Source organism: the organism of the source record quoted next, unplaced genomic scaffold, assembly GCF_019419815.1.
Source record: "Pyrus x bretschneideri cultivar Hongxiangsu unplaced genomic scaffold, Pyrus_bretschneideri_v1 Contig32, whole genome shotgun sequence".
NCBI classification, from domain to species: domain Eukaryota; kingdom Viridiplantae; phylum Streptophyta; class Magnoliopsida; order Rosales; family Rosaceae; genus Pyrus; species Pyrus x bretschneideri.
Window position 1 is genome coordinate 2,953,346 of NW_025999635.1, and position 23,395 is coordinate 2,976,740.

At 37.7% G+C, this 23,395-nt stretch overlaps 4 protein-coding genes across 4 annotated transcripts; 3 read left to right on the forward strand and 1 right to left on the reverse strand.

Annotated features, from left to right (window-relative positions):
- Positions 1 to 3,533: 3,533 nt before the first annotated feature.
- LOC103936752 (protein EARLY FLOWERING 4) lies at positions 3,534 to 4,222 on the forward strand. The gene has a single exon (XM_009346624.3). The coding sequence runs from the start codon at positions 3,645 to 3,647 to the stop codon at positions 4,038 to 4,040; it is 396 nt and encodes a 131-aa protein (XP_009344899.2). The 5' UTR covers positions 3,534 to 3,644; the 3' UTR covers positions 4,041 to 4,222.
- Positions 4,223 to 4,359: 137 nt separating this feature from the next.
- LOC103936770 (peptidyl-prolyl cis-trans isomerase CYP20-1-like) lies at positions 4,360 to 6,607 on the reverse strand. Its single transcript, XM_009346640.3, has 8 exons — positions 6,448 to 6,607; positions 6,281 to 6,343; positions 6,127 to 6,193; positions 5,600 to 5,647; positions 5,488 to 5,511; positions 5,202 to 5,384; positions 4,998 to 5,073; positions 4,360 to 4,704 (listed from the first exon to the last, which is right to left on the reverse strand). Exons 1-8 carry the CDS (start codon positions 6,523 to 6,525, stop codon positions 4,557 to 4,559), a joined length of 687 nt encoding a protein of 228 aa, XP_009344915.2. The 5' UTR covers positions 6,526 to 6,607; the 3' UTR covers positions 4,360 to 4,556.
- Positions 6,608 to 9,766: 3,159 nt separating this feature from the next.
- Positions 9,767 to 12,952, forward strand: LOC103936781 (phosphoinositide phospholipase C 6). Its single transcript, XM_009346650.3, is given in 10 exon segments — positions 9,767 to 10,115; positions 10,652 to 10,848; positions 10,974 to 11,109; positions 11,193 to 11,331; positions 11,334 to 11,371; positions 11,456 to 11,682; positions 11,771 to 11,888; positions 12,039 to 12,191; positions 12,282 to 12,368; positions 12,468 to 12,952. Coding segments are annotated over 10 exon segments (1,734 nt in total). The 5' UTR covers positions 9,767 to 9,770; the 3' UTR covers positions 12,762 to 12,952.
- Positions 12,953 to 17,787: 4,835 nt separating this feature from the next.
- Positions 17,788 to 21,475, forward strand: LOC103936790 (phosphoinositide phospholipase C 2). The gene is given in 10 exon segments (XM_009346664.3): positions 17,788 to 18,225; positions 18,324 to 18,520; positions 18,723 to 18,858; positions 18,937 to 19,048; positions 19,051 to 19,181; positions 19,282 to 19,508; positions 19,801 to 19,918; positions 20,402 to 20,554; positions 20,643 to 20,729; positions 20,918 to 21,475. Coding segments are annotated over 10 exon segments (1,776 nt in total). The 5' UTR covers positions 17,788 to 17,904; the 3' UTR covers positions 21,212 to 21,475.
- Positions 21,476 to 23,395: the final 1,920 nt, after the last annotated feature.

The following is a 23,395-nucleotide window of genomic DNA, read 5'->3' on the forward strand; positions in this document are numbered from 1 at the left end:
GTGCTCCAATTTTGTTGAAGGACCCCCAGCCTGTTGATTAGACCGCCAAGTTCCCGCCCTCTCGACTTAAATTCCTGCTGGCTCCACATGATCAACTTGTCTCGACAATCACTCAATTTTTTCTGCCATCTCATAATACCATCACTACTGCAATGTTGTCTCCAACAGTGATTCACGATTGCCTTGCACCTCTCTTCTTTGGCCCAGTAGGCTTCGAAACGAAAGAGCTTCTTCAGTTTCTTACCCCTAGGCTGATATTGAATAATAAGGGGGCTATGGTCCGAACCGATCACAGTCTCATGAATGACCAAAGTATTTGGCCAACAGTCTTGCCACTGCCTGTTAGCCAATCCCCTATCCAACCGCTCCTCAACAAGTTGCCCATTTCTCATACCTCTCCAGGTAAAGCAAGGCCCATTAAAATCCAGGTCCATAAGCTCCGCACTATTCAAGAATTCCTCCAAGTATCTTGGTCTGTTATAGCTTAAACTTGCTCCCCCGGATTTCTCATAATCCCAAAGAATCTCATTAAAATCTCCTCCGCAAAGCCACGGCATATTGGTCGGTTTAAACCAATCATTCATCCACCTCCAAAATTCCAACTTCTCATTCCTATAAGCAGTACCATAAACCCAAGTGATCCGAGCCCGTCTATCCGAATCCACAAACTTAATATTAGCATCAATAATATGTTTGGAAGAAAAACCAATCATTACCTCAATAGAATCATCCCACCACATACTTAGACCCCCAGCTCTCCCAATAGGGGAAACATGAAACCCCTTCCGATACCCCATTCTCCTTCTTACTCCATCTACTCTGTTATCTCTCATCTTTGTTTCAGCAAGAAAAATCATAGCAGGCCTATGCTTTCGAATGAGCCCATGAAGAGCCCGAACTACCGTGTTCGACCCTAGACCACGGCAGTTCCATACTAAGTGTGTCATGGCTCTCTTGCGGCTGTTGAGGGCCAGCCGCCACCGCCCATTTTTCCTTGGAGCTCCCAATGTGTTGTCGACTCCCGTCTCTTCGTCTCAGCTTTTTCTTCAACAAGATTCCACTTCTCATCGAACTGACTTGCTTCTTTTGCCGATTTCCTGGATAGAGGTAACTCCAAAATTTTTCCTTCAGCCCTTCCCTCCCCCATCTTATTTCTTTTCAGAGAAACATGATTTGTCTCCAGATTGCTCCTCTTTAATCCACTGCTCCACCCACCCTCCAATCGTCCAATTTGCCCACTAATCTCATTCCTCGGCACAGCATCTCTTGATCGTAGAACTGGCCTGGATGATGATGCCGTAGTCTCTGAATCAAGAGTTTTGCCCATATTCGAACAACTTTCATTGATTTTGAGAGGTTGTCCATCTATTCCCCTGCAGCAGCTTTGAAATGTTTCTCCCATCTCTTGGATCTCTTGGACTCGGGGTGACTGGGGAAGAAAAAGATGGTTAGGGATATTAAAAATTGTAGTGGGTTGGGGGCCCAAACACCCTATCCCCATAATAACTTGCTGGGCCACTTGGGCCATTTGTCCTTCTATCACCCACTCTTGCGTGAGCCCCTCCCGACCCTCCGATCTTTTCTTCATCCTGTGCCACGTTCTCTGACTTTTCCTTGTACTGTGTGCCTCCGTCTGACTTGTTGTCCCCCTCACTTGGCCTTCCACTTCCCGACGACCTGTATCCTCTGTGGGAACCACGCGCCGTAGCACAGAGTTCTGATTCCCGCCTCTGATAGCTCCCGCCGGTCTCCTCTCTCCCAAATTAACCACCATCGGTTTTGATTTAGCTATCTCGTCTCTTATAGGACCCGTTTTCGTCCATTCACCATATCCCGCTGTGGAGCTCTGCCCGATCTCGTAAAAGCACTCGTTGTTTGCATGTCCTATCCTCCCACATTTGTAACAAAAGTCCTGAAGTCTTTCGTATCGGAATTCAATCCACGAATCCGTATTACTCTCCCTTGGTATCCAGCATCCTTTAGCTAAAGGATTTTGTGTATTTATGATCACCCGTACCCTGAGAAAACCCCGAGCTTTTGCAGGATCCTCAATCTCCACTAATTCGCCAATCTCTTTGGCCAGTCGTCTCACATTCGTTTCTGTACACAAACCCAGAGGCACCCCCCGGATTTGAACCCAGAAAGGGACCCTCTCCATAGGGATTTCCTCTATCGCTAGCTCTGGTGGCCACCTTTTAACAGAAAAATTCTGCTTCATTACTGCCCATGGTACCTGACTCAAAATCCGCTCAGCCGAGGTTTCATCCTTCACTGTGATTATAAACGTATTTCCATGAACCCATTTGACTTCAAATTCCCCCATGTCCTTCCACGCAGCTCTCAGTATGTTCCTGACTCCCCATTTGTTTAACACTTTGTTGGTTAAGGCAGTCCCCACCAGTTTTATCCCTCGTTCCATAGTTGTTATCTCCATTGATTTCTCCAGTTGGACCATCAGTTCTTCCACCTCTTGATTCGCCATCATCCAGACTCTATCTCTGTTTTCTTTTTCCTCTGGCCTGTTTCTGATTTGCCTGTTTTCTATCTGCACAGCTAGAAGGAAAAACACAGATAGGATAGTAAATGTGAACCCTCCGTGCCTGCCCATTGGATTTTTACACCTGCTCCTGATTCCAAGTTTAGCAGTAGGTAGTCTGCCTTTAATTGCATTAACTTTGTTAGGTAACATCCTATAATAAATACCCCCAACCCCCTCCACCAGGAAAGGGTTGAAACTCCACATCACCCCTTTCCCAAAACCCCAAAATTCTAAAACTCTGGAGAACCAAGACCCCGACCCAACTGAAACTCCCAGCCCCACCTGGTTTACAATAGTCACTCCACAGTAGACACCACGAAGAACAGAAATGAACTGAAAATAGGAAACCAACCCACTCCCACTCGGAGAGAAAGGACACTCACCACGGAGGTCTCTCACAACGGAGAGAAAAAAACATCGGTCTGTAATTAGTCTTTTGGTTCAAAAGTTAGCAATTTTCTCCTTTCAACCTTAATCAAACATACTTCTTCTCCCACGTCAAAGACACAAACATACATCTTCACTCACCATCACCAGAAACCATCCTTTTCCACCACCATTAGCCCCCGTCCTTCACCCCTCGTCCGTCGAACCCAGCCCGAGTCCCTCCTCCGTTGAAACCAGTCCAATCCCTCCTCCGACCTCTCTCCTCCGTCTGATTCGCCGTCGACCCCACAACCATCCCCATTCACAGCAGATCTGACCATCGTCGGTCCGACGTAATCATCCCCACTGATGCTGTCAACCTCTCAATTTCCCGCTCCCAAGTCTCGTGAGTTCGTCTAACTGGAAGGTGACGAGGGTGGGATTTTCTGATGGCAAAGGCAAGGCAATGGAAGGAAGAAGATGTATGTTTGGATATGGATTTAAAGTGAGCTGGCTGCTGTTTGGGTAGAAAGATAATATGATTTTGGGTGAGAGTTTAATATGACAGGTGTAAGCATTTTATTGGGCTACATAGGAGAGGCAGTTTACCAGGGGAAAAGACAAAAGAGTCTTCGCAGGATCATTTTCCTGAAAATTTACCTTGTCCCTAAAACCCAAAACAGGAAACAACAAACGACAAAACACAGAGCCGACCGATACGCCCACATTTTTCACGCACATGACCTCCCGCGATTCATCGTCCGGAGCCGAGTCGAGCATGGACTACTTCAGCCACGAATCACCAACCAAACGCACCGTTTCGGCCACCGCCGTCTTCGATCAAGACGTGGAAGCGGACGATTCGGAGCTGTGGGACCAGTTCAACCGCAGGTTCAGCGAGGTCCAGTCCTTACTGGATCGCAACCGCTCCCTGATCCAGCAGGTCAACGACAACCACCGGTCTCGGGTCGCCGACAACATGGTCAAGAACGTGGCGCTTATCCAGGAGATCAACGGCAACATCTCCAAGGTCGTTTCTCTTTACTCCGACCTCTCATCAAATTTCTCCACCTTCTTCCACCACCACAACGCCAGCAAAAATGCCGAGGACGGCGGTGCCGAGCCCGATAACTAGTGTCGTTTTTCAGTAGAATTTACTCCAATCCCGACCACTTGAAATTTGAGTTGAATCTAATAAATCCCAGCTAGGTTTTTACAGTGTTATTAGTGTTCTTATTTTTGAAGTTTATTTTCCCTATTTGGTCAACAAATCAGTGAATTATTAACGTGTTTAATTTTATGAATATTTGTTGGCAATTTCTATAAATATTTTTTTTTTGGAACTGCAAATTTAGCATATATAACGGAAAATACTTAGTTCGTTACATGACATATCCACTGTCACGTAAGCATAAACTTTTCTTTTTGTAAGTCTAACGAGTTACACATGTACATGCGTCAAGCTACAATTTGCAAACACAGAGTCGTTGATCCTTACATGTGAGAAGCCGAGATTCGAACTTAGATCAGAAGTTACTGAATCGAAACTCTTTAGTGATACATGTATCAGTCTTGTGCAGCATAAGCATATAGTAGTTGTACAGCTTTTTTTACATCTCGTTCGCCGCTCGTTCGCAGCTTGTCTGAAAGGTTAGTGTAGTGACATTGGAAGTTCGCCGCTGTCGGTGATGACAACCTTGCTCCTAGGTACCCCGTTCGCGTCTCCAACTTCTTCGACTTTGTACACTACGTCCATCCCGGAAATCACCTTGCCAAATACGACGTGCCGCCCATCCAACCTTTCAAGAAAAGCATAGCGAAATTCAGGCATGTAAGTTTTATAAACGTTTCATTCGGATAAATGTTCGGTTCCCAAATCGAAATATGCATGCCAAAATCATAACCTAGTTCGTAATCATACGACTGGATTGATCTAGTTTCAGTTCTAGGAAAGGATTGTTCAAATGGGAATTGAGACAAGTCGGTGTTTGAGATAAACAACTTAACAGAATTGATATCTCCTACCCCGACTTATTTGAGAAACACCACTAAAACTACAGGTATTCCAAGAAACGTCGAAAAAGAAACCTACCAACCAGTTTTGACTGTTGTAATGAAGAATTGTGATCCATTGGTGTCTGGCCCAGCATTTGCCACAGAAAGAATACCTGTTTTTCAGGCAGAGAGTCGAATTCAGATGAGTAGTAGTACGTTTCCGACATTTACAGTTAAACTTCACTTAAAGGAGAACTTTTGCACGAACAAACTACTCAAATACAAGGCAGATTTTACTTGCCTGGCCCTGTGTGCTGTAGTTTGAAGTTTTCATCTGCAAACTTATCACCGTAAATTGACTCACCACCTCGCCCATCACCGAGAGTGAAATCACCTCCCTGTATCATAAAGCTGGGAATAATCCTGTGAAATGTACTGCCCTTGTAGTGAAGAGGCTTCCTACTTGTTCCAGTTCCTTTTTCCCCTGAAACCCGAGGGCTCATTAAATTTGAAAACTACACAAAATTTGTAGCTTCCATGCAAATAATCAAGGATTACATATAAGGGAGCTAAAGTTACTTGTCTACCCGTGCAAAGCACTCGGAAATTCTCTGCATTTACAACAGAAACTTTGGTTAACTCTTTCCATAGCAGTGATATCTCAATAGAAACTTTAGTAGTAGGCTGTGAGGTACCAACCTATGGTTTTAGGGACTGTTTTTCCAAAGAGACCCATCACAATGCGACCTTCAAGAAAACAAAATATCAATAATTTCAGTTAAACCGCATTTCTCTGCCAAATCATTTACAACAGCTGAATACTGATACACAAGACACAAAGTTCTTAACTTTAAGCTTTAATTTAATCTTATCAATTATTGGAGGAAATTAATGACTACCCGAAAATGTTTGCTCATGATTAATTGAGGAACATGAACACTATCAAGGTAACAACATTTTCTCTGCCAAATAATTTACACCAGCTGATGGAACAACACACAATCTTCTTAACTTTAATTTAATGTGATCACTTGGTGGAGGAAATTAACAACTAAAAGTTCATTTAAACAACATTGCTCTGCCAAGTAATTTACAAACACAAAGGTTCCTAACTCTAATATATTTTTATAACTTATTGGAAGAAATCAACAAATACCCAGAAAATGTTTGCTCATAAATTGATGAAATCGACAATTAAACTAGCAGATTAAGAATTCATGTCATACCAATGGGTTTTCCATTTATTTCGATATCGAAGTAAACTTTGTGAGTCACTTGCTCCAAATCGCTTTCCTGCCAAAACACAGAAACACCCAACAAACGTAAGCAGCTCCGTTGGTTCCCAAAGAAAACTGGCGGGTGAAAATATCAAATACCCACCTCACGGAGCTCGCTTTTGACAACATTCGGCTCGTTCAGAGCTCCGTCGCCGCCGAGTCGAGTCTGAAATCGAATCGCAAAACAATTCCTAAAAACAATTCGGAGAGAAGGGAAGATTGCAGAAATTGAGTTATGCAATTGGAAGAAAGAGGTGATGGAGTTTGTACCAGGATGAATGCTAAGGTGCCGAAAAGGAGTAGGACCCACAAAAGAGCCGCCGAAAACAGCCTTCTTCCGGTCGTCATCTCGGCTTTCTTTTTTCCCAGTGCTTCCTCCGCTGCTGCGGACTCGTAAGCTGAGATGTGAGTCTGTGACTGTGAGTGGACTGTGTGTGGGCCTGTCGACTGGACTAAATGTTTGTTTGGGCCCAACTAGCAAACATTATCACTTTCTTTGTATTTGAGGGATTCCAATTCCATGGCCGGCCACCCAACAATGTTATTTGGACACCCAACATGTCCAAACATGTCAATTTTACCCTTTTAGTAATAATTTTACCTTCCACGCACTCTTATTAGTTTTTATCATTAATCTTCTTCGATTTGTTTGATCTGACAATCGAAAATTGAGAGATATAGTGTGTTATAACCTCTTTTTACCTGACAGTAACATTATTAATTTGGAGATAAGTTTCGCTTAGGAAAGTTTTCCTACGCATGTTTCCTACTCTCTCTCTTTCATCATCTCACATCACGTGATATATATGTAACATTATTCTAATATTCCAAATGAGAGAAACTCTTGTGAAACGTGTTATATAAGTCGTTAACATACATAAGAGAGTATGAAAAACATGATAGGTAAATTTTTCTCCATAATCAAACTGAATTTCTCAGAATACACGAAATTTTGTAGTGTTATTGACGAAATTTTTAGTTATTAAATATTTTCATTGCATTTTTTATCACGAATTTAACGATTAAAAATTCATTACCCCGAAGAATACTAAGAAATTCCGTATAATTTAATTATTCATTAGAAATATTGAATGCAGTGTACGGACAAGGTGTCACTTTTCTTCCCTTGTTTTCAGTTTTCACATACGTGTGTGGATTTGTTCAATGCTTCCAACCTTAAGTGGATCCAAGACCAAGTCATTGTCAACTTCTGCATTGTTCAGATTCTGCCTCTTCCCCATTGAGTGTTAGGTATGATTTATGAGAAAGAGTAATGTCACAGAGGCTCTCTGAATTCTTTATAGACTTTTCGTTATTAAAATAATATATATCGATTGTATTTATGAGGGAAAAAAAATTTAAATATCTTAATCTCATTCTAATTATTATTAAATTTTTTTGTGATAAAACCTCACTCTCTCTGATAATTTTATATCTACCGTTTATATTTTTGACATCTATGAAGAATTTTACTTCTGAGAAAGTCTTAAAATATCAGAAATACTATGTTGAGCACCTAAGAGTTATTAGATTTATATATCCAAAGTCTTTGTGAATTGGTAGCTGTAATAGGCAGCTTTATATTGTACCATTGTTATTGTGTTCACACTTGCTACTATAAAATATACTCACACACTCACCAATGCTAATTCTAATATATAAAGAAAGACTTTACGTTTTATTTGGTATTCAGTAACATGTCAACTTTGGTACTTTCATTCCAATTGCATAATTTTTTTTTTTTTTTAAGTGTAACTGGTGGCTTAACCACATCAATCTATTATTTCAAAAACTATAAAGACTCACAAAAGTATTTAAGTGTCTTACTGACTATTATCGTATGATTCACAGATATCAGAAATTAAACCAAAGATGTACCATATATAATACATACTTATAATCCATCTCTAACCAGGGCCATGGTGATAGCAATTGGCAAAATTAAATTGACATTTCAGTTTTGTCAAAGTTGAAAAGTCGTATTGAGTTATGTTTTTGTCATTTTTTTTCCCCTCCTTTCTTTAATCTGAAGAAGTCGCAGTGAGTTTAATCTGATGAAGCTTTTTTTTTTTTTTTTAATTTTTTAATTTGATGGATACAATGGTCTAGTTGTTACGATTAACGATCCAATTTTTAATTTAACCTGGGTAGGTGTTTACAGGGACGATGCCACTCTACGAGGCTTTTGGCTCTTTCTATTTGCTACAAGCAAGGTAAAGTAGCCTACTCTATTTCCTTTTTTGGAAAACGATAAAGGAACTACTCAATTGATGTGGGAATCTTTATTTTTTTGCAAGAAGAGAGTTAAGGATTTTATGGTGTAATCCAACGATCAAGTTTTTATGTGTAATTTTTTTTTTTTTAAAGAAAAATTTACTATTTGTAAGATAAAGGGAGTAAGTTCAAAACTAATTTAAGAAGTGAGAGTTTCAAATTCAGGACGCGTATTAGAAACTTAACATACTATCCACTATGATATTAGACACGTAATTTTCAAATGTTTAACCTGAATAATCAAAAGATTATGTCTAGTTCAACTTGCAAATCCTTCATCAGTTTCAAATGTTTTTTTTGCTTTGAGCTTCCCCTTTTTACGGTTGATTTATATTATATCAATTTTGATTTCTACCATTGGTCATTTCATCAATTTCGTTGATCAGTTTATTTATTTATTTATTATTAAAATCAAATTTTATTATTAACGGAGGGAAAGGTTTGAAACTCTACAACGATCAAGAGAAGAAGAAGTTTCGAACTCATGAAATATGTATAAAAACTCAACACTCTATCTACTAAAATATTACATCACATGTCGTTGCGCAGTTTCATATAACGATATTGCACTCTAGAAGACCAATATAAATCAATCACACAACGATAAACAATGACAAGTATTTATTAAAATCCTTATCCAAATAAGTCAAAATAATATTGCTTTTTAAAAATAATGAAAAAGACTTGAAAACTTTAAGTTTTAACAATAAAAAATAAATAAATGATAAAGTGAATGGTACCATGATTGATTTTTTAGTATAAATATATGATTTTTCGTTAAAATGAACAATACCGAAAACTTTTCATTAAAGTTCTCTTAAAAATATCGCAATAGGAAATAATTCTTTCATGACCAACTTGTAAAGGGCAGTCACAAATGTAGTTGTAGCCTTGTAATAAAAGGGCAGTCACAAATATAATTACTAATTTTTTAACATATATATTTCACGTTTATATATAGTAAGACGTGATTTACCATCACGCCGTCCTACTGGAAAATCTCTCCGCCCCCGGTCTTTGTTTTCTAACTTGTTTTTGACTTGGCACGTCAATGCCAATTGCTCTAACGCCAACTTTTCAAAAAACCAAAAAAATAATATAAAAAAAGGTAAGACAAGTTTTTGGTATTGGAACGAACAGTTGATTAGTCGGTTAACCTCCAACGATCCAGCTGATTTCTAGGGGCCCCTCTCCTCCTTCATCACTTCCTCCCTCTCCCTCTTCCCCCTCTTTTTTCTCGATTCACTTTCCCGGTGACCAAACAGGAAACTCAGGAAACCGAAACGAAGATCGATCGGACTCGGAGGCGGGAACTTTCGATGGGGGACAGCAATGCACCGCACCACAATTACAAGATGTTCAAGTGCTTCAACCGGAAGTTCAAGGCCAGCGAGGCCGGCCCGCCGCCCGACGTCAAGGCGGTGTTCGCCGAGTACGCGCAGGGCGGGGACCGGATGTCCGTCGACCAGTTCCGGAGCTTTCTGGTCGAGCACCAGGGCGAGTCGGCCCTCACTATCTCCGACGCGCATACTATCCTCCACCAGTTCACGACCCGCCACCCGGGCGAGGCCGCGCAGCACAAGAAGCACGCGGGGGGACTCTCTCTCGAGGATTTCTTTCATTTCTTGTTCCTTGAAGAGTTCAACGCCCCAATCAGAAGTCAGGTCAAACTTTATCGCCCCCACCCCATGAATCTTTTTTTTTTTTTTTTGTTAAATATTATTGACACTTAAAAAATGTGTTCATACTGTGAACATTGTTATCGGAGTTATCATGTTGATGCATGCTCTAAGTTTACAATTTGGTAGACATAAATCCGGCGAGAAAACATATTTTTTTGCTTATAAAGTTTGTTTTATTAAATTTTTAAATAATAAATGATACAGTGACGATTTGAAGTGTTTTCAAAGTATTACTTGAATCTAGATACTTTGAAAGCGAGAACAGATGATAAGGGCTTCTCGCTTAATAATATAGATGATATAGGGACGTTTTGAACAAGTGAAATAGAGACGAGAAATTTCGGCAGTGTTGTCTAATTAGGGTGACTCTCACACCAGATGAGACCAAATTACCGGTAGATTTGATGTTTTTGTGAGAGTTGCTCTACAGATGACGTAGTCGGGCCGCTTTGCTTAAGATTTTTCTCGAAATAAAGCGTCGTTGTAAGGCTAATATGTAAGTGATTTTGCAATTGCAGGTACACCATGATATGAATGCTCCAGTATCACATTACTTCATATATACAGGGCATAATTCCTACCTTACTGGGAATCAACTGAGCAGTGATTCCAGCGATGTCCCAATCATCAAGGCATTGCAAAAGGGTGTTAAAGTAATTGAACTTGATCTGTGGCCAAACTCTGCAAAAGATGATGTTCAAGTTTATCATGGAAGGTACTAACTAGCAGTTAGCTCAGTTCGTTACAAAATCCGTCTCATCTTAAATTGTATTTCGCTTATAGACTTACAGTTAACGATGACAGATTGAAACGAAATTAAATGCAGAATGTATTTTGCAGGACCTTGACCGCTCCTGTGACGCTAATCAAATGCTTGAGGTCGATAAAAGAACATGCTTTTGATAAATCACCATACCCCGTTGTTATAACTTTTGAAGATCACCTTACTCCCAACCTTCAGGCTAAAGTTGCAGAGGTCAGCTTTCATGTTTGAATTATGCATCTGTTGCTTTCACATCTTGTTTTCCGACCTCGAGTTTATGATCTTGCATAATACAGTTGGTTATCAAAACATTTGGAGACACGCTGTATTATCCGGAGGCAGAAGACCAAATGGTAGAATTCCCATCACCCGAATCCTTAAAAAAGCGAATTATTATCTCAACAAAACCGCCAAAAGAAAGCAGCGGATCAAAGAGTTCAAGGGCAAGGGTAGTGGAAGGTCTTCATCTGAAGAGGTCAGCGGACAATTGCAATTAATTTATCTCCCAGTTTGGTCTGGGGTCCTGCTTAGTTTACATTACTTATTTTACTGGGTTCAGAGTGGCAGTGATCAAGATGGCGACGCTATCAACAGTGCTAATGCAGCTGAAGCCAAATCATACCAACAATCAGCGCCTGAGTACAAGCGTCTCATAACAATCCGCGCTGGAAAACCATCTGGTGAATTAAAGGATGCTCTAGCAGTCGGTGATAAGGTTAGACGTCTTAGTTTGAGTGAAGGAAAACTTGAAAAGGTGGCTGAAGATCATGGAACTGATGTCGTAAGGTAATACCTACAAGAAGTTAACTCATTTTTAGTTATCCGTGTTCTTCTCAGTACTAATGGTTCTGTTACTTGTTGTTATGCTCTCTAGGTTCACACAGAAGAATATTCTAAGGGTGTACCCGAAAGGAACACGATTCAACTCCTCAAATTACGAACCACATGTTGGCTGGATGCATGGAGCTCAAATGGTTGCATTTAATATGCAGGTCAGTTTCAAGTTTTTATTTTTCTCAGATGTTAACTTCGAGTTCAAAGTCTCAAGATCCAAAGAAAAGGGAATTTGTTTTTGAAACAAACACAATTCGATCTGTGCTAATCATATAGAAACCTGCTAAAATGTCGAAAATATTTAACAGGGAAAGGACAAGTACAATTGGCTGATGCATGGGATGTTTAAAGCCAACGGAGGGTGTGGTTACTTAAAAAAGCCGGACTTTTTGATGTGCAAGGGTCCGAAAGGCGAGGTATTCGATCCTAAAAACGCCTTGAAAGTGAAAAAGACATTGAAGGTGAGCATATTTTGTTTCAACTTAAAAGTGAAGTTCATTGTTTGCAGCTCTCCGAAATGGTCTCATGATAACATGAATGTTAATTGACAGGTGAAAATATACATGGGAAATGGATGGCACTTGGATTTTAGCCGAACGCACTTTGATTCCTTCTCCCCACCCGACTTCTACACAAAGGTTAGATCAATTATGCTTTCTATTAAGCTAATTACGCATTGATTTGTTTAATACGAATGTTCAACTCGAAAACTGAGAGTGTTTTATGGATTATGGCAGGTCTATATTGTTGGAGTGCCAGCAGATTGTGGTAAATTCAAAACAAAGATAATTGAGGATGATTGGATACCTGTATGGGACGAAGAGTTTGCATTCCCTATGACTGTTCCGGAGCTTGCCATACTCCGGTTAGAAGTCCGGGAGTATGACAGGTCGGAGAAAGATGATTTTGGCGGGCAGACGTGTCTGCCCGTCTCCGAGCTGAAGCCCGGAATCAGGGCAGTCCCCCTGTATGATAAAAAGGGGGAGAAATACAAATCTGTAAGGCTTCTAATAAGGTTTCATTTTGAGTGAAAAGTCAGAACAATGTCGATAGCATCACATCAGGACAAAAGCACTTCCCCTTACAGCATGATTAAGCTGTATGCAGGTGGTATGTGTAATTAGTGAGAATGTTAATTATGTTTTTAGCTTTTGATTTCGATTGAAGCCATGACTTTGACTCATGAGTTTTGCTAGTGGGATCTTACTAACTTTAATCATCACTTGCTTGCTGCTAATCATCAGATGAGATTGTTTATATGACATGCTCAACATGTGACCCTTTTAATTAATCAGTAATGAAAAGATAATTATCATTATACTACGTTATATAGTTAACAAGTCCTATTTTTGGGTCACCTATCGTTGAATTTGATATCAAGGCTGAGGATTAAAGCACTAAAACATATTCATCATTTTCCACCTTGGTATCCAATCCAAGGACAAGTGACTAAGAGAACATTTATGTATAGTCATTTTTGAGATCTTTTAATAAAATACTTCTTGTTTTAATTTTTTTTTTTTGTTTTTTTTTTTTTTTATTGTCAAACGATAAATTTTGTTAGATGTTAGAGTAGATGCCGATAGGTTCGAACTACGCCGTCATGCAAAGGTTCAACTCCTTTTCACTACTGTGATAAAAGGTCCCTTGCATAAATTTGGTAATTGGAGTTTCATAGTTTGCTTAAATTTCAATTTAGACAATCTGTTAAATCAACCAACATAATTACATAATTTAGCATTTTTGTCATGTGATAAACATGCAGAGAAGAAAAATCGGTCTTTTTTTAAATTTATTATTATTATTATTATTTTTAACAAAGAAGGGGAGGAGGTGAGTTTAGTCTAACAATGAGCTAGTCATAATAAGGTGGTTCAAATTCGCTTATGGTAAGAATCGAACTTAAAACATCTCACTTACAAGTAAAGAATAATATTACTAGACCATAATACTATTCAACTTTCTTAAACTTGAACCTCAAGATCACCAAATTACACTAAAACACTGAAATTTACGACTGTATTGCGAAAATTCTCCAAACAATGCTTCAAAGTCTAAGATATCATTATATGTGGCAAAAGATAAGCTATCTTTGTGCAGGTGTATGTGTAATTAGTGAAAATGTTAATTATGTTTTAGCTTTTGATTTGTATTGAAGCCGTGACTTTGACTCATGAGTTTTGCTATTGTGATCATATTATAAAATATAATAATAATAATATTATAAATGTTTTAATCATCACTTGCTTGCTAATCATCTGATGAGATTGTTTAATGCTTAATCAAGTTTTCAAGTCAACTCAGTTGGGTAATTTTTGACTTGTCATTGCTTGATCCGTGAAATGTGAAATGTGGCTGTACAACGAGCTTCCACGAAAGCAAGAGTTATAAATTATACGACATGCTTAACATGTGACCCTTTAAATTAAGCAGAAAAATATAAGATAAGATCATACTACATTATATGGTTATAGTTAGTCTTATTTTATTTTTACCTACCGTTGAATTTAATATTAAGGCCGAAGATTAAAGCACTAAAACATATTGATCAGTATCCATCCCTTGGTATTCATGCCAGGATAAGTGAACAAGAGAAAATTTATATTTTTAGAACAGTTCGTAAAATCAACTAACGTAGTTACATAATTTGATCTTTTTTTCGTGTGATAAACCTACAGTGAGGAGAAATCCGCCTTTTGAAACTTAGTAGGTCCAACTTTCTAAGATTTGCACCTTAGATTACTAAATTACACTCAAACGCTTAAATTCATGATTTTATTGAGAAAATTCTCCAAACAACGCTTCAGAGTCTAAAAAATTGTTATTAGCCGCAAATGATAAATGTTTCCCCTCCGCATGCTTATCATTTGACAAAAACGCTAATTCCTATTAATGCAGATTATCCGGGATAGAAATCTTAATCAAACTACATAAATTTATTTGACATAATTTAAACTATTGAAAAAATGATTTTTCCCCTTTTTGTCGAAATTAAAAATAGAATTTCATAAAAAAAAAGGGGGGGGGGGACACAAAACTAATGTAAGAGAAATTAAAAATCGAACTTTCTATAAACTATTTTTATCTTGTAATTTTTCATTAATTTTATGTTAATATTATAAAATATTATGCTAAAAATATGAGATGATGAGCATCATCTTCAAAAGAGATGTCAAAAGATAAATGTCAAATGTTAATTTGATGACTGACGTGTTAATGTCAGATTTTCTATACTTCCAATCGATATTTTTTTGTTATAAATGATATTTATAGAATCTATTTTAAAAAGAAATCAATTAAAATAAATTTCAAAAATATATAATTGGTGCATTAATGAGACCTACACAATAAAATAATTAAAAATGATTTGACATCATCTTTTCTCATATGTCAAATTTAACGTATGAAAACTCATATGTTAATTCACATAAGATTGATATACCGGTTAGAGCTTGCTCTTAATTTTAAATTTAATTACATGACATTTCACTTAGGTTTTGATTTAGAGATGGCTGACCCAAAAAAAAAAAAAAAAAAGCGCCGACAAAAAAAGACGGTAAACAGTAATTATAATTGGAGGGCCATGGAAGTTTGTGGATTACTCCACAATATTTCAAAAGTTGATGACTTGGTTGGATCCATCCACGTCGACATTGATGGTGATGTCGTTTCTTTCGGAGGCAGATCGTCTGCCTTCTCGTTCGGATGTTTTTTTTATTTTCTCTTATTTTATACTATATTAAATTACATTAATATTTTATATTAATTTTTTATAAAAATGATAAGATAAAAAATAATAAAAATATAAAATATTAACGTTGTTTAACCGTGATCGCATAAATAAAAAAAATGATAGAAAAAGCATCTAAAGACCAGACAATTTGCCTCCGTTTCTTTCTGCACGGTCCGCGGGACATGGGACCGATGCACATTTTTCTGTCTCATTTAATTATTTTTATGGCATCACGAATCCACTACTGCTCCCCTCCCATCATGTAAAATGGCAGTAATTAGCATGACCCAGACCCTTTTTTTTTTTTTTTTTTTTTAAAAAGAATCCAGATTGTTTTTCATTAAAACGGAATTATTACTATTTAATCATGTATTAACAGCTCCAAATATTACTCATGAGATTACGGTAATGATTTGTTATTATCCTAATCCAGCTATAATGTTCCCATTGGAGAGAATAGTAGACAAGACCTCGAGTGCAAGGAATGGATAATTTTAACCACATTTGGGATTGCGAGCACAACAAAATGCTTTACAAAGAAGTACACTAGTTTTTTATTTTTTACATGCTTTTATTAGTTATTTTTATTAATTTTTTTCAATTTATTTGATTTAATGGTAAAAAGTTGAGAAGTCTGTATGAGGGAAAAAAATAGATGTGGATATCACTACCTTACGACTAACACTTGTTAGTGCTAGCTGAAGAAACACCGAACATAAACATAAAGCGCCTACGTGCTTTTGGCTTTTGAAATTTAAGATTAAGGTTAAATATTTTTGTAATAAGAATACTAGTCATTTTAAAAGCAGTCTAAAACACGGGAGAATGATTATCTCCTCTCTTTGTTTCCCTCCATTTTCTTTTTCTTCTATTTGAACGGTCACGGTTAAGTCATGCTAACATCTTATATTAATTTATGTACTATTTATAACTTGCAAGTAAGACCATAAGATTGGATGCCCGATCTCTGTACTATTTTTAACTTGCAAGTAAGACAATAAGATTATTTTTCTCTATTTTCAAAGTGCAAATTACACTTTTCAAGTATAAAATCCACATGAAATATGAAGACAAGAAACTGATAAAAAAAAACATTTCTAATTAAGGGAAGGATAATGTTGGATCTTTCGGATATTATTCTTTCAACCGTAAAGACAAAATAGGGAAAGACAAATACATCCCAGTAAAATAACACACAATGTTTATCCACTTATTATTTTTGGTCCCCAAAGCCACCGTGTCTCACCTATGATTAATACACATCAACAGTGTTAGTCATCCACATAATGGGAAGGGGATCCTCTTCGGATCATTTTCATCAAATTCTTCCTATCAACTAATCTGGACTATTAAAATTTGATCAAACGATTACAAATAAGAGTTCGCTTTAAAATTATAATAATTTTGATCGTTAGATCAAATTTTAAAAAGCCCATATTGTTTGATGGAGATGATTTGATGAAAGAGATCTGGAGCAAATTTTGTCAAGTTGATTAAACTACTGTGTTTGTAAATACACAGTAAATATTGTATTCTTTAATATAATCTTTAAAATATATTGTCATATCGTTTGTAAAAAGTCAGATCATCTTCAAAGGAAATTTGACACTCGACATGACATTTTAACATCTTTTAAAGTTTCAATCTTCATGCTATATATAAAATTAAAGTATTATTTTATTTTATTACATTATTTTTTTTTTCTATTATATATATATATATTATTTGAAGCTGTTATCAAATTTAACCGTAATTAGCCTTCTGCCATTTAGTTTCATGTCACATAAAAATTAACATTTCGGTTCAAGAGTACTAAAACGACCTTTCTTACTATAATTGTTGATACAGGAGTTTTGACTTTTACTCTGAAGATAGGATCATCTCTGGACCTTCTTTGTGAAGATCCGAAGGATTAATCACTCGTGTTCGTTCATCGTATATTGTGCAGTTATAAATCATTTAAATTTTTTAATTTAAAATTGAATATAAATAGTACCTAACGAAAATTATCTTACGATATACGATAAACGGATAAGATTGATTAATCTCTGAATCCTCACTAGAGATGATCCTTGTCCAAATTCTGACCTCATATATTCAGCAGTTAAACGATTTTAAGTTCATATTTAAAAATAAATTAGAAAGTAGACAATTATCGTCACCACAATACATAACGAATGACGATAAAATGTCAGATTGTACAGCACAGTGCGCCACCTTATTAAATTACCCACCAATAAGCCACGTGTAACGTAAAAAGTAAATAGTATTGGTGTGGTGGGTCCCACCCCACCACCCCATCATATTCCGTTCCTTTCCTTCTGGAGTTACTTCACTCTCCCACCCATCTCTCAAATTCCCCAAGCAACCGGACACCGACGCGGGCGAATCTCCTCCAAATCCTCCGGCTCCGAATTCCGATCCGAACAAGGCGATTCTCCATGTCGAAGCAGACCTACAGAGTGTGCTTCTGCTTCCAGCGGCGCTTCAAGCTTGCCGTCAAGGAAGCACCGCCGGAGATCAAGGCCTTGTTCGATCAGTACTCGGAGAACGGCATCATGACCGCCGATCACTTCCACCGATTCCTGACGGAAGTCCAGAAGGAGGAGAACGCCACCAAGGAGGAAGCTCAGGCCCTCATCGAACAGAGCCTCGCCGAGCTTAAACACCTCAACATCTTCCACCGCAAGGTCCTCGATCTCGAAGCATTCTTCAAGTACCTCTTTGGCGACATCAACCCCCCAAACTCTCCATCTCTCGGGGTACATATTATTTTAATTTTAATTTTAATTAAGTTTGGTAATTTTTATGAATTTTTTGTTTTTGTATGATTTTGAATTTTTGTTTGATTTTTTGGTAGGTGCACCATGATATGAATGCGCCATTGTCGCATTATTTCATATACACAGGGCACAATTCGTATCTGACTGGGAACCAGCTGAGCAGTGACTGCAGTGACGTTCCTATTATTCAAGCGCTTCACAGAGGAGTGAGGGTGATTGAGCTGGATATTTGGCCGAATTCGAATAAAGACGATGTCGATGTGCTTCATGGAGGGTATATTTTCTGTTAAATTTGCCATCTTTATGCGAAAATCGATTTTGCTTTATTAGGACGATGACAAGACCAGTGAAACTTATCTTTGTGCTGTAAATTTGTCACCTAATTGGACAAATATGCTACTAGTAATGGAATACTAAAACTGTATAGTTTGATTTTGTACCGAATTGAGATGAAATTTGGGTTTGTTATACCATAGGACATTGACTACACCGGTGGAACTTATCAAGTGTTTGAAGTCTATTAAGGAACATGCCTTTGTTGCCTCTGAATACCCTGTTGTAATCACTTTGGAAGACCACCTGACCCCGGATCTTCAAACTAAAGTCGCTAAGGTTGGTATTTGCAATTTCCTTGTTAGGATTTTAAACTTGAATGGTCTGGTATTAATTGTTTTGTCAACCATTTTCAAGATGGTCACTGAAACATTTGGAGAGGTACTGTTTTCTCCTGGCTCGGAATGTCTGAAAGAATTTCCATCCCCAGCGTCACTAAAGAAAAGGATTATTATCTCGACCAAACCGCCTCAGAATATCGTGAGGCAAAGGATGCTCTGCAAAGTGAAAGTGATCCGAAGAGTGGAAAAACTCCAGCTGATGAGGAAGCGTGGGGTAAAGAAGTCCCGGACGCCAAAGTTGCAATTGCGGTAGATGACAAGGTATGGAGACTTTTTTAGTATAACTTGCTGCATTGCTGATTTGGTGAGACCAAAATCTTTTAGTTTATTTTGTTTATGCTTAACATTTTTGTGTTTTTAGCACAATGAATTGGATGAAGAGGATAGCAATGAGGAGGAAGATGTTGATAATGGTGGTTCCAAGTCCGTTGCACCTGAATATAAGCGTTTAATTGCCATTCATGCTGGGAAACCCAAAGGTGGATTAGTGGAGTGTCTCAAAGTAGATCCCAATAAAGTGCGGCGTCTTAGCTTAAGTGAGCAACAGCTCGAGAAGGCTGTAGTAACCTATGGAAAGGAAATTGTCAGGTATTTTATCCATCTATAATATGATGCTCACATGCCATTAACTCGTACTAAAATAAGAATGTAGCACTAGTGAGACAATCATATCCAGTCATTGTAGTTGAAGTTTCAATTCAGTACTCGTTAGCCTCAACTCAACGCATCTAGTGTTCAGTGCTAAATTACTTTACAATATTTGATAGGCTTTACATTATTGTCCTGGATAGATCTTCGAGGGCAGACTCAAATTCAGATCCATTATTAATCCTGTGCATTAGAAGACAAAATTTCTGCTCTGATGATTGTTTTTGTGTAGGTTTACTCAGAGGAATATTTTGAGGGTGTACCCAAAGGGCATACGTGTTGACTCATCAAATTATAACCCAATGATTGGGTGGTCGCATGGGGCTCAAATGGTTGCATTCAATATGCAGGTAAAATGTATTTGCATATAAAAGTCTATTTTCCACCAGCTGTGGGTTAAGCCAGTTGGCCCAGGCACACTGCCTGCCCCCTTGCACCTGATTTTGAATCCCCCTCCCTTTAAATTAGAGTCATTTACAATATCGTCTTGTCAAAAAGTTATAATTTTCCATATCGGTAGTGCTTAATGGTATCCATTGTGCTAAATAAATATTATTCTTGTTTGGAGTGAACTATAATCAATGTGTCCTAGTTAGGCTTATGTTATCTGTGTATAATAATTAATTGAACAATTTTGTATGAAGATCGGATTATATATATTTGTGATGTAGCCACTAATGGGAAATGGTTGGTGTGTTCTGTTGGTCCTAATATTTGTTTTAGGGTCAATGGAATATCACTCTTGATTCTATGGCTTTTGAAATGGAGATAAAGAAATAAATAATTCTTGGCTTACAGCTTGCAAATACTTAGAATGGGTTTGCTTGTGACAGGGATATGGAAGATCATTGTGGTTGATGCAGGGAATGTTTAGAGCCAATAATGGGTGCGGATATGTGAAAAAACCGGATTTTCTTTTGAAGAGTGGTCCACATAATGAGGTCTTTGATCCTAAATATGATTTACCAGTGAAACAAACTTTGAAGGTGAGCGCCGTATGCTAGGCTTTTGACTTTCGTTCCTTGTTTTGTCATATGCTGAGTCATAGCTAACGGTAATTATTCTGTTTTCTAGGTAAAAGTATATATGGGAGAAGGATGGTACTATGATTTCAAGCATACACACTTCGATGCATATTCTCCTCCAGATTTTTATGCAAGGGTAAGTTGGAACAGCCTACATCGGCGTTATCATTTCTCATATTTGGGAATGTTTGTGTACACTGTTACTGTCCTGTGGTTTGCTGTTTGCTTGGTTTTGTCTGCATCCTTTTACTAGCGTGTTTTAGAAACTCGTGATCATGTATACCAAAGAATTGAAAATGTGATTTGAACTTTATAACAATTTAGGTAGGAATTGCTGGAGTTGCTGCTGATAGTGTGATGAAGAAGACGAAGACCCTAGAGGACGACTGGATTCCAGCGTGGAACGAAGAATTTGAATTCCCATTAACTGTTCCAGAAGTAGCTGTGCTCCGCATTGAAGTGCACGAGTATGACATGTCAGAAAAGGATGATTTTGGAGGCCAAACATGCCTACCGGTGTCTGAGCTCAGAAGAGGGATTCGAGCAGTTCCCTTACACAGCCAGAAGGGAGAGAAGTACAAATCCGTAAAGCTTCTCATGCACTTCGATTTTGTTTGAATAAAAACCCAGGTTTGCACGTTGTGTGGGCAGAGAAGAAGAAAACGCCACAATAATGTAAAGCCTTTTGTTGTGCTTGCATTTGTGTGTACATGTTTTTGTGTGATTATATGTATTTGGTTACACATTATCTACTGGTTCTCTGTTTGATATATGTAATACGACGTCGTGTGCCTGGAACTTTATGTAAATTTGTAAGATTGAAGCGATTGAGAACAGCAACAGTTTACTAAACTTTATCTAGTAGTGTTTTATTTTATTTTATTTGGGCCTTATTGGTCGGACCAAATAATAAATGGGCTTTAGTTATTGTGAGGCCCATCAACCATCCAAATAATAGAAAATTTCCAAGAGCCGACGTGACGGGCGCTCAAAATCTCAGTCCACTCCGAAATCTTAAGAGTAGTTGTTCATTGCCTTAGTACTCAGTGTTTAAAATATCGGTATTAGTGAAAATATCAATATGAAAATTAGTAGACATATCGATGTCAATTTCGATATTGGTTGTTTTCGATGGAAATTATAAAAATTTAAATTTTAGAGAATGTCAAACATTGATTTAGATGAAATATAAGAGTTTTTTCAATATTTAACTGATATGTCGACAATATCGATGAAACTGTCGATTGTAGCTAAAATTTGAGAATTTCTCCGATATGTAATGAAATTTAGACTTCACATCTTTCCATATCTTTGATTTTTCAGATAGTTTCACGAAAATATTGATAGTATCGCACTGATTGTACTCATGCGTGCCCAGAGATTTGTCATCCTGGTGGTCAGCGCTCGCTCATCACCCCAGAAGTGCTCTAAAAACTGTGGAGGTAAGATCTTGAAATTCAAACAGTTAAATGATAAGCAAGGACCAAAGCGGAAGAACGGGCGCAACAGGGCGCAAATTTCGACGTTGCAAGTACGTAGTTCCTTTCCTGGAAAGAAAGACTCAGCACTTTGAACTGCCTCCTGGTGGTTTTAGTTGCTGTATCATACTATGAACACAATTGTCTCCTCCGGCTTGATGATTGGATGAAACGAAGTTGAAGGGAAACGAGAAAGAAGATACCCCCGAATATAACCAATGTAAACCTCGACGACCAAGGTAGTACATTATACAGCAATACCTATTTGAGGTTCTTTTTTCCTCACGATCAAGAAAATGGTGTCACCAAGTGCTGTCTGCAGAATGTAGCCGGAATGTCTGGCCTCGTTTGTGCCCTATACTCGTAGGACTAGCAAATCAAAGACCAGTTGGTCCTTACAACTGCAACACCCTCGAAATGTTAGTATGTGCATGACTTCTTCAAGCCGATAAAGTTTACCAATTTCGACCGCGAGACACATTCAAACAAATTTTTGGGGTGATGTCTCATTGAAATTTATTTGAACTACATGCTTGACTTGGTCCTCTGTTTTACAAAATAAAAATTAAAAAGAAAAAAATGATCTTTCCAACGTCATGTGAAATGTATGTTGAACATTCTTTTTGTTTGAGAAAACTAGAAATTGGTTTCTGAATGTTGACTGAATTGGAGTTTTGATCCTTAAACTAAGAATTTGTGAGTACTGGTCCTTGAATTTATTATGTGGAGCAGTAATCTTTTTTGGTAAAACTGTTGAAACTTATGATCCTTACTAACAACTTAAAACCCTTTATTTTGGAAAAGAGTTTAACATTGTTATCCAAAATGATCATTACTCCACATTTCAGCATGTTTATAAAATAATACTCATAAATATTTAGTTTAAGGAGTAAAGTTTTAACGTTGCAAGTACATATTTCCTTTCCTAGAAAGAAAAACTTGAGCACTTTGAACATCCTCTTGGTGGTTTTAGTCGCCTTATCATACTACGGATACATTTATCTTCTCCGACTTAATGACTGATTGAACAAAGTTGAAGAGAAATGAGAAAGAAGATACCCTTGACTGTAACCAATGAAAACCTTGACCAAGGTAATACATATACACCTGATACCGATTTGAGGTTCTTTTTTTTTTTTCACGATCAAGAAAATGGTGTCACCAAGAGCTTTCTGAAGAATGTAGCCGGAATTTCGGCCTTATTTGTACCCTAATATAGTAAAAGGCAATCCTAATTCAATAAGGCTCCCACTTTACAAAGAGTTGTTTCCATGACTCAAACCCGTGACTTTTTTGTCACAAAAGAGCAACATTTTTAGTCGCG

What these genes read in the sequence shown, in the direction of transcription:
- LOC103936770 (XM_009346640.3), bottom strand. Translation starts at nt 6,525, where the DNA reads ATGACGACCGGAAGAAGGCTGTTTTCGGCGGCTCTTTTGTGGGTCCTA. An exon ending in AACAGTCCCTAAAACCATAG is followed by an intron (nt 5,512 to 5,599) that starts GTTGGTACCTCA and finishes TTGTAAATGCAG; the next exon opens with AGAATTTCCGAGTGCTTTGC. An exon ending in ACTACAGCACACAGGGCCAG is followed by an intron (nt 5,074 to 5,201) that starts GCAAGTAAAATC and finishes CCTGAAAAACAG; the next exon opens with GTATTCTTTCTGTGGCAAAT.
- LOC103936752 (XM_009346624.3), top strand. Translation starts at nt 3,645, where the DNA reads ATGACCTCCCGCGATTCATCGTCCGGAGCCGAGTCGAGCATGGACTAC.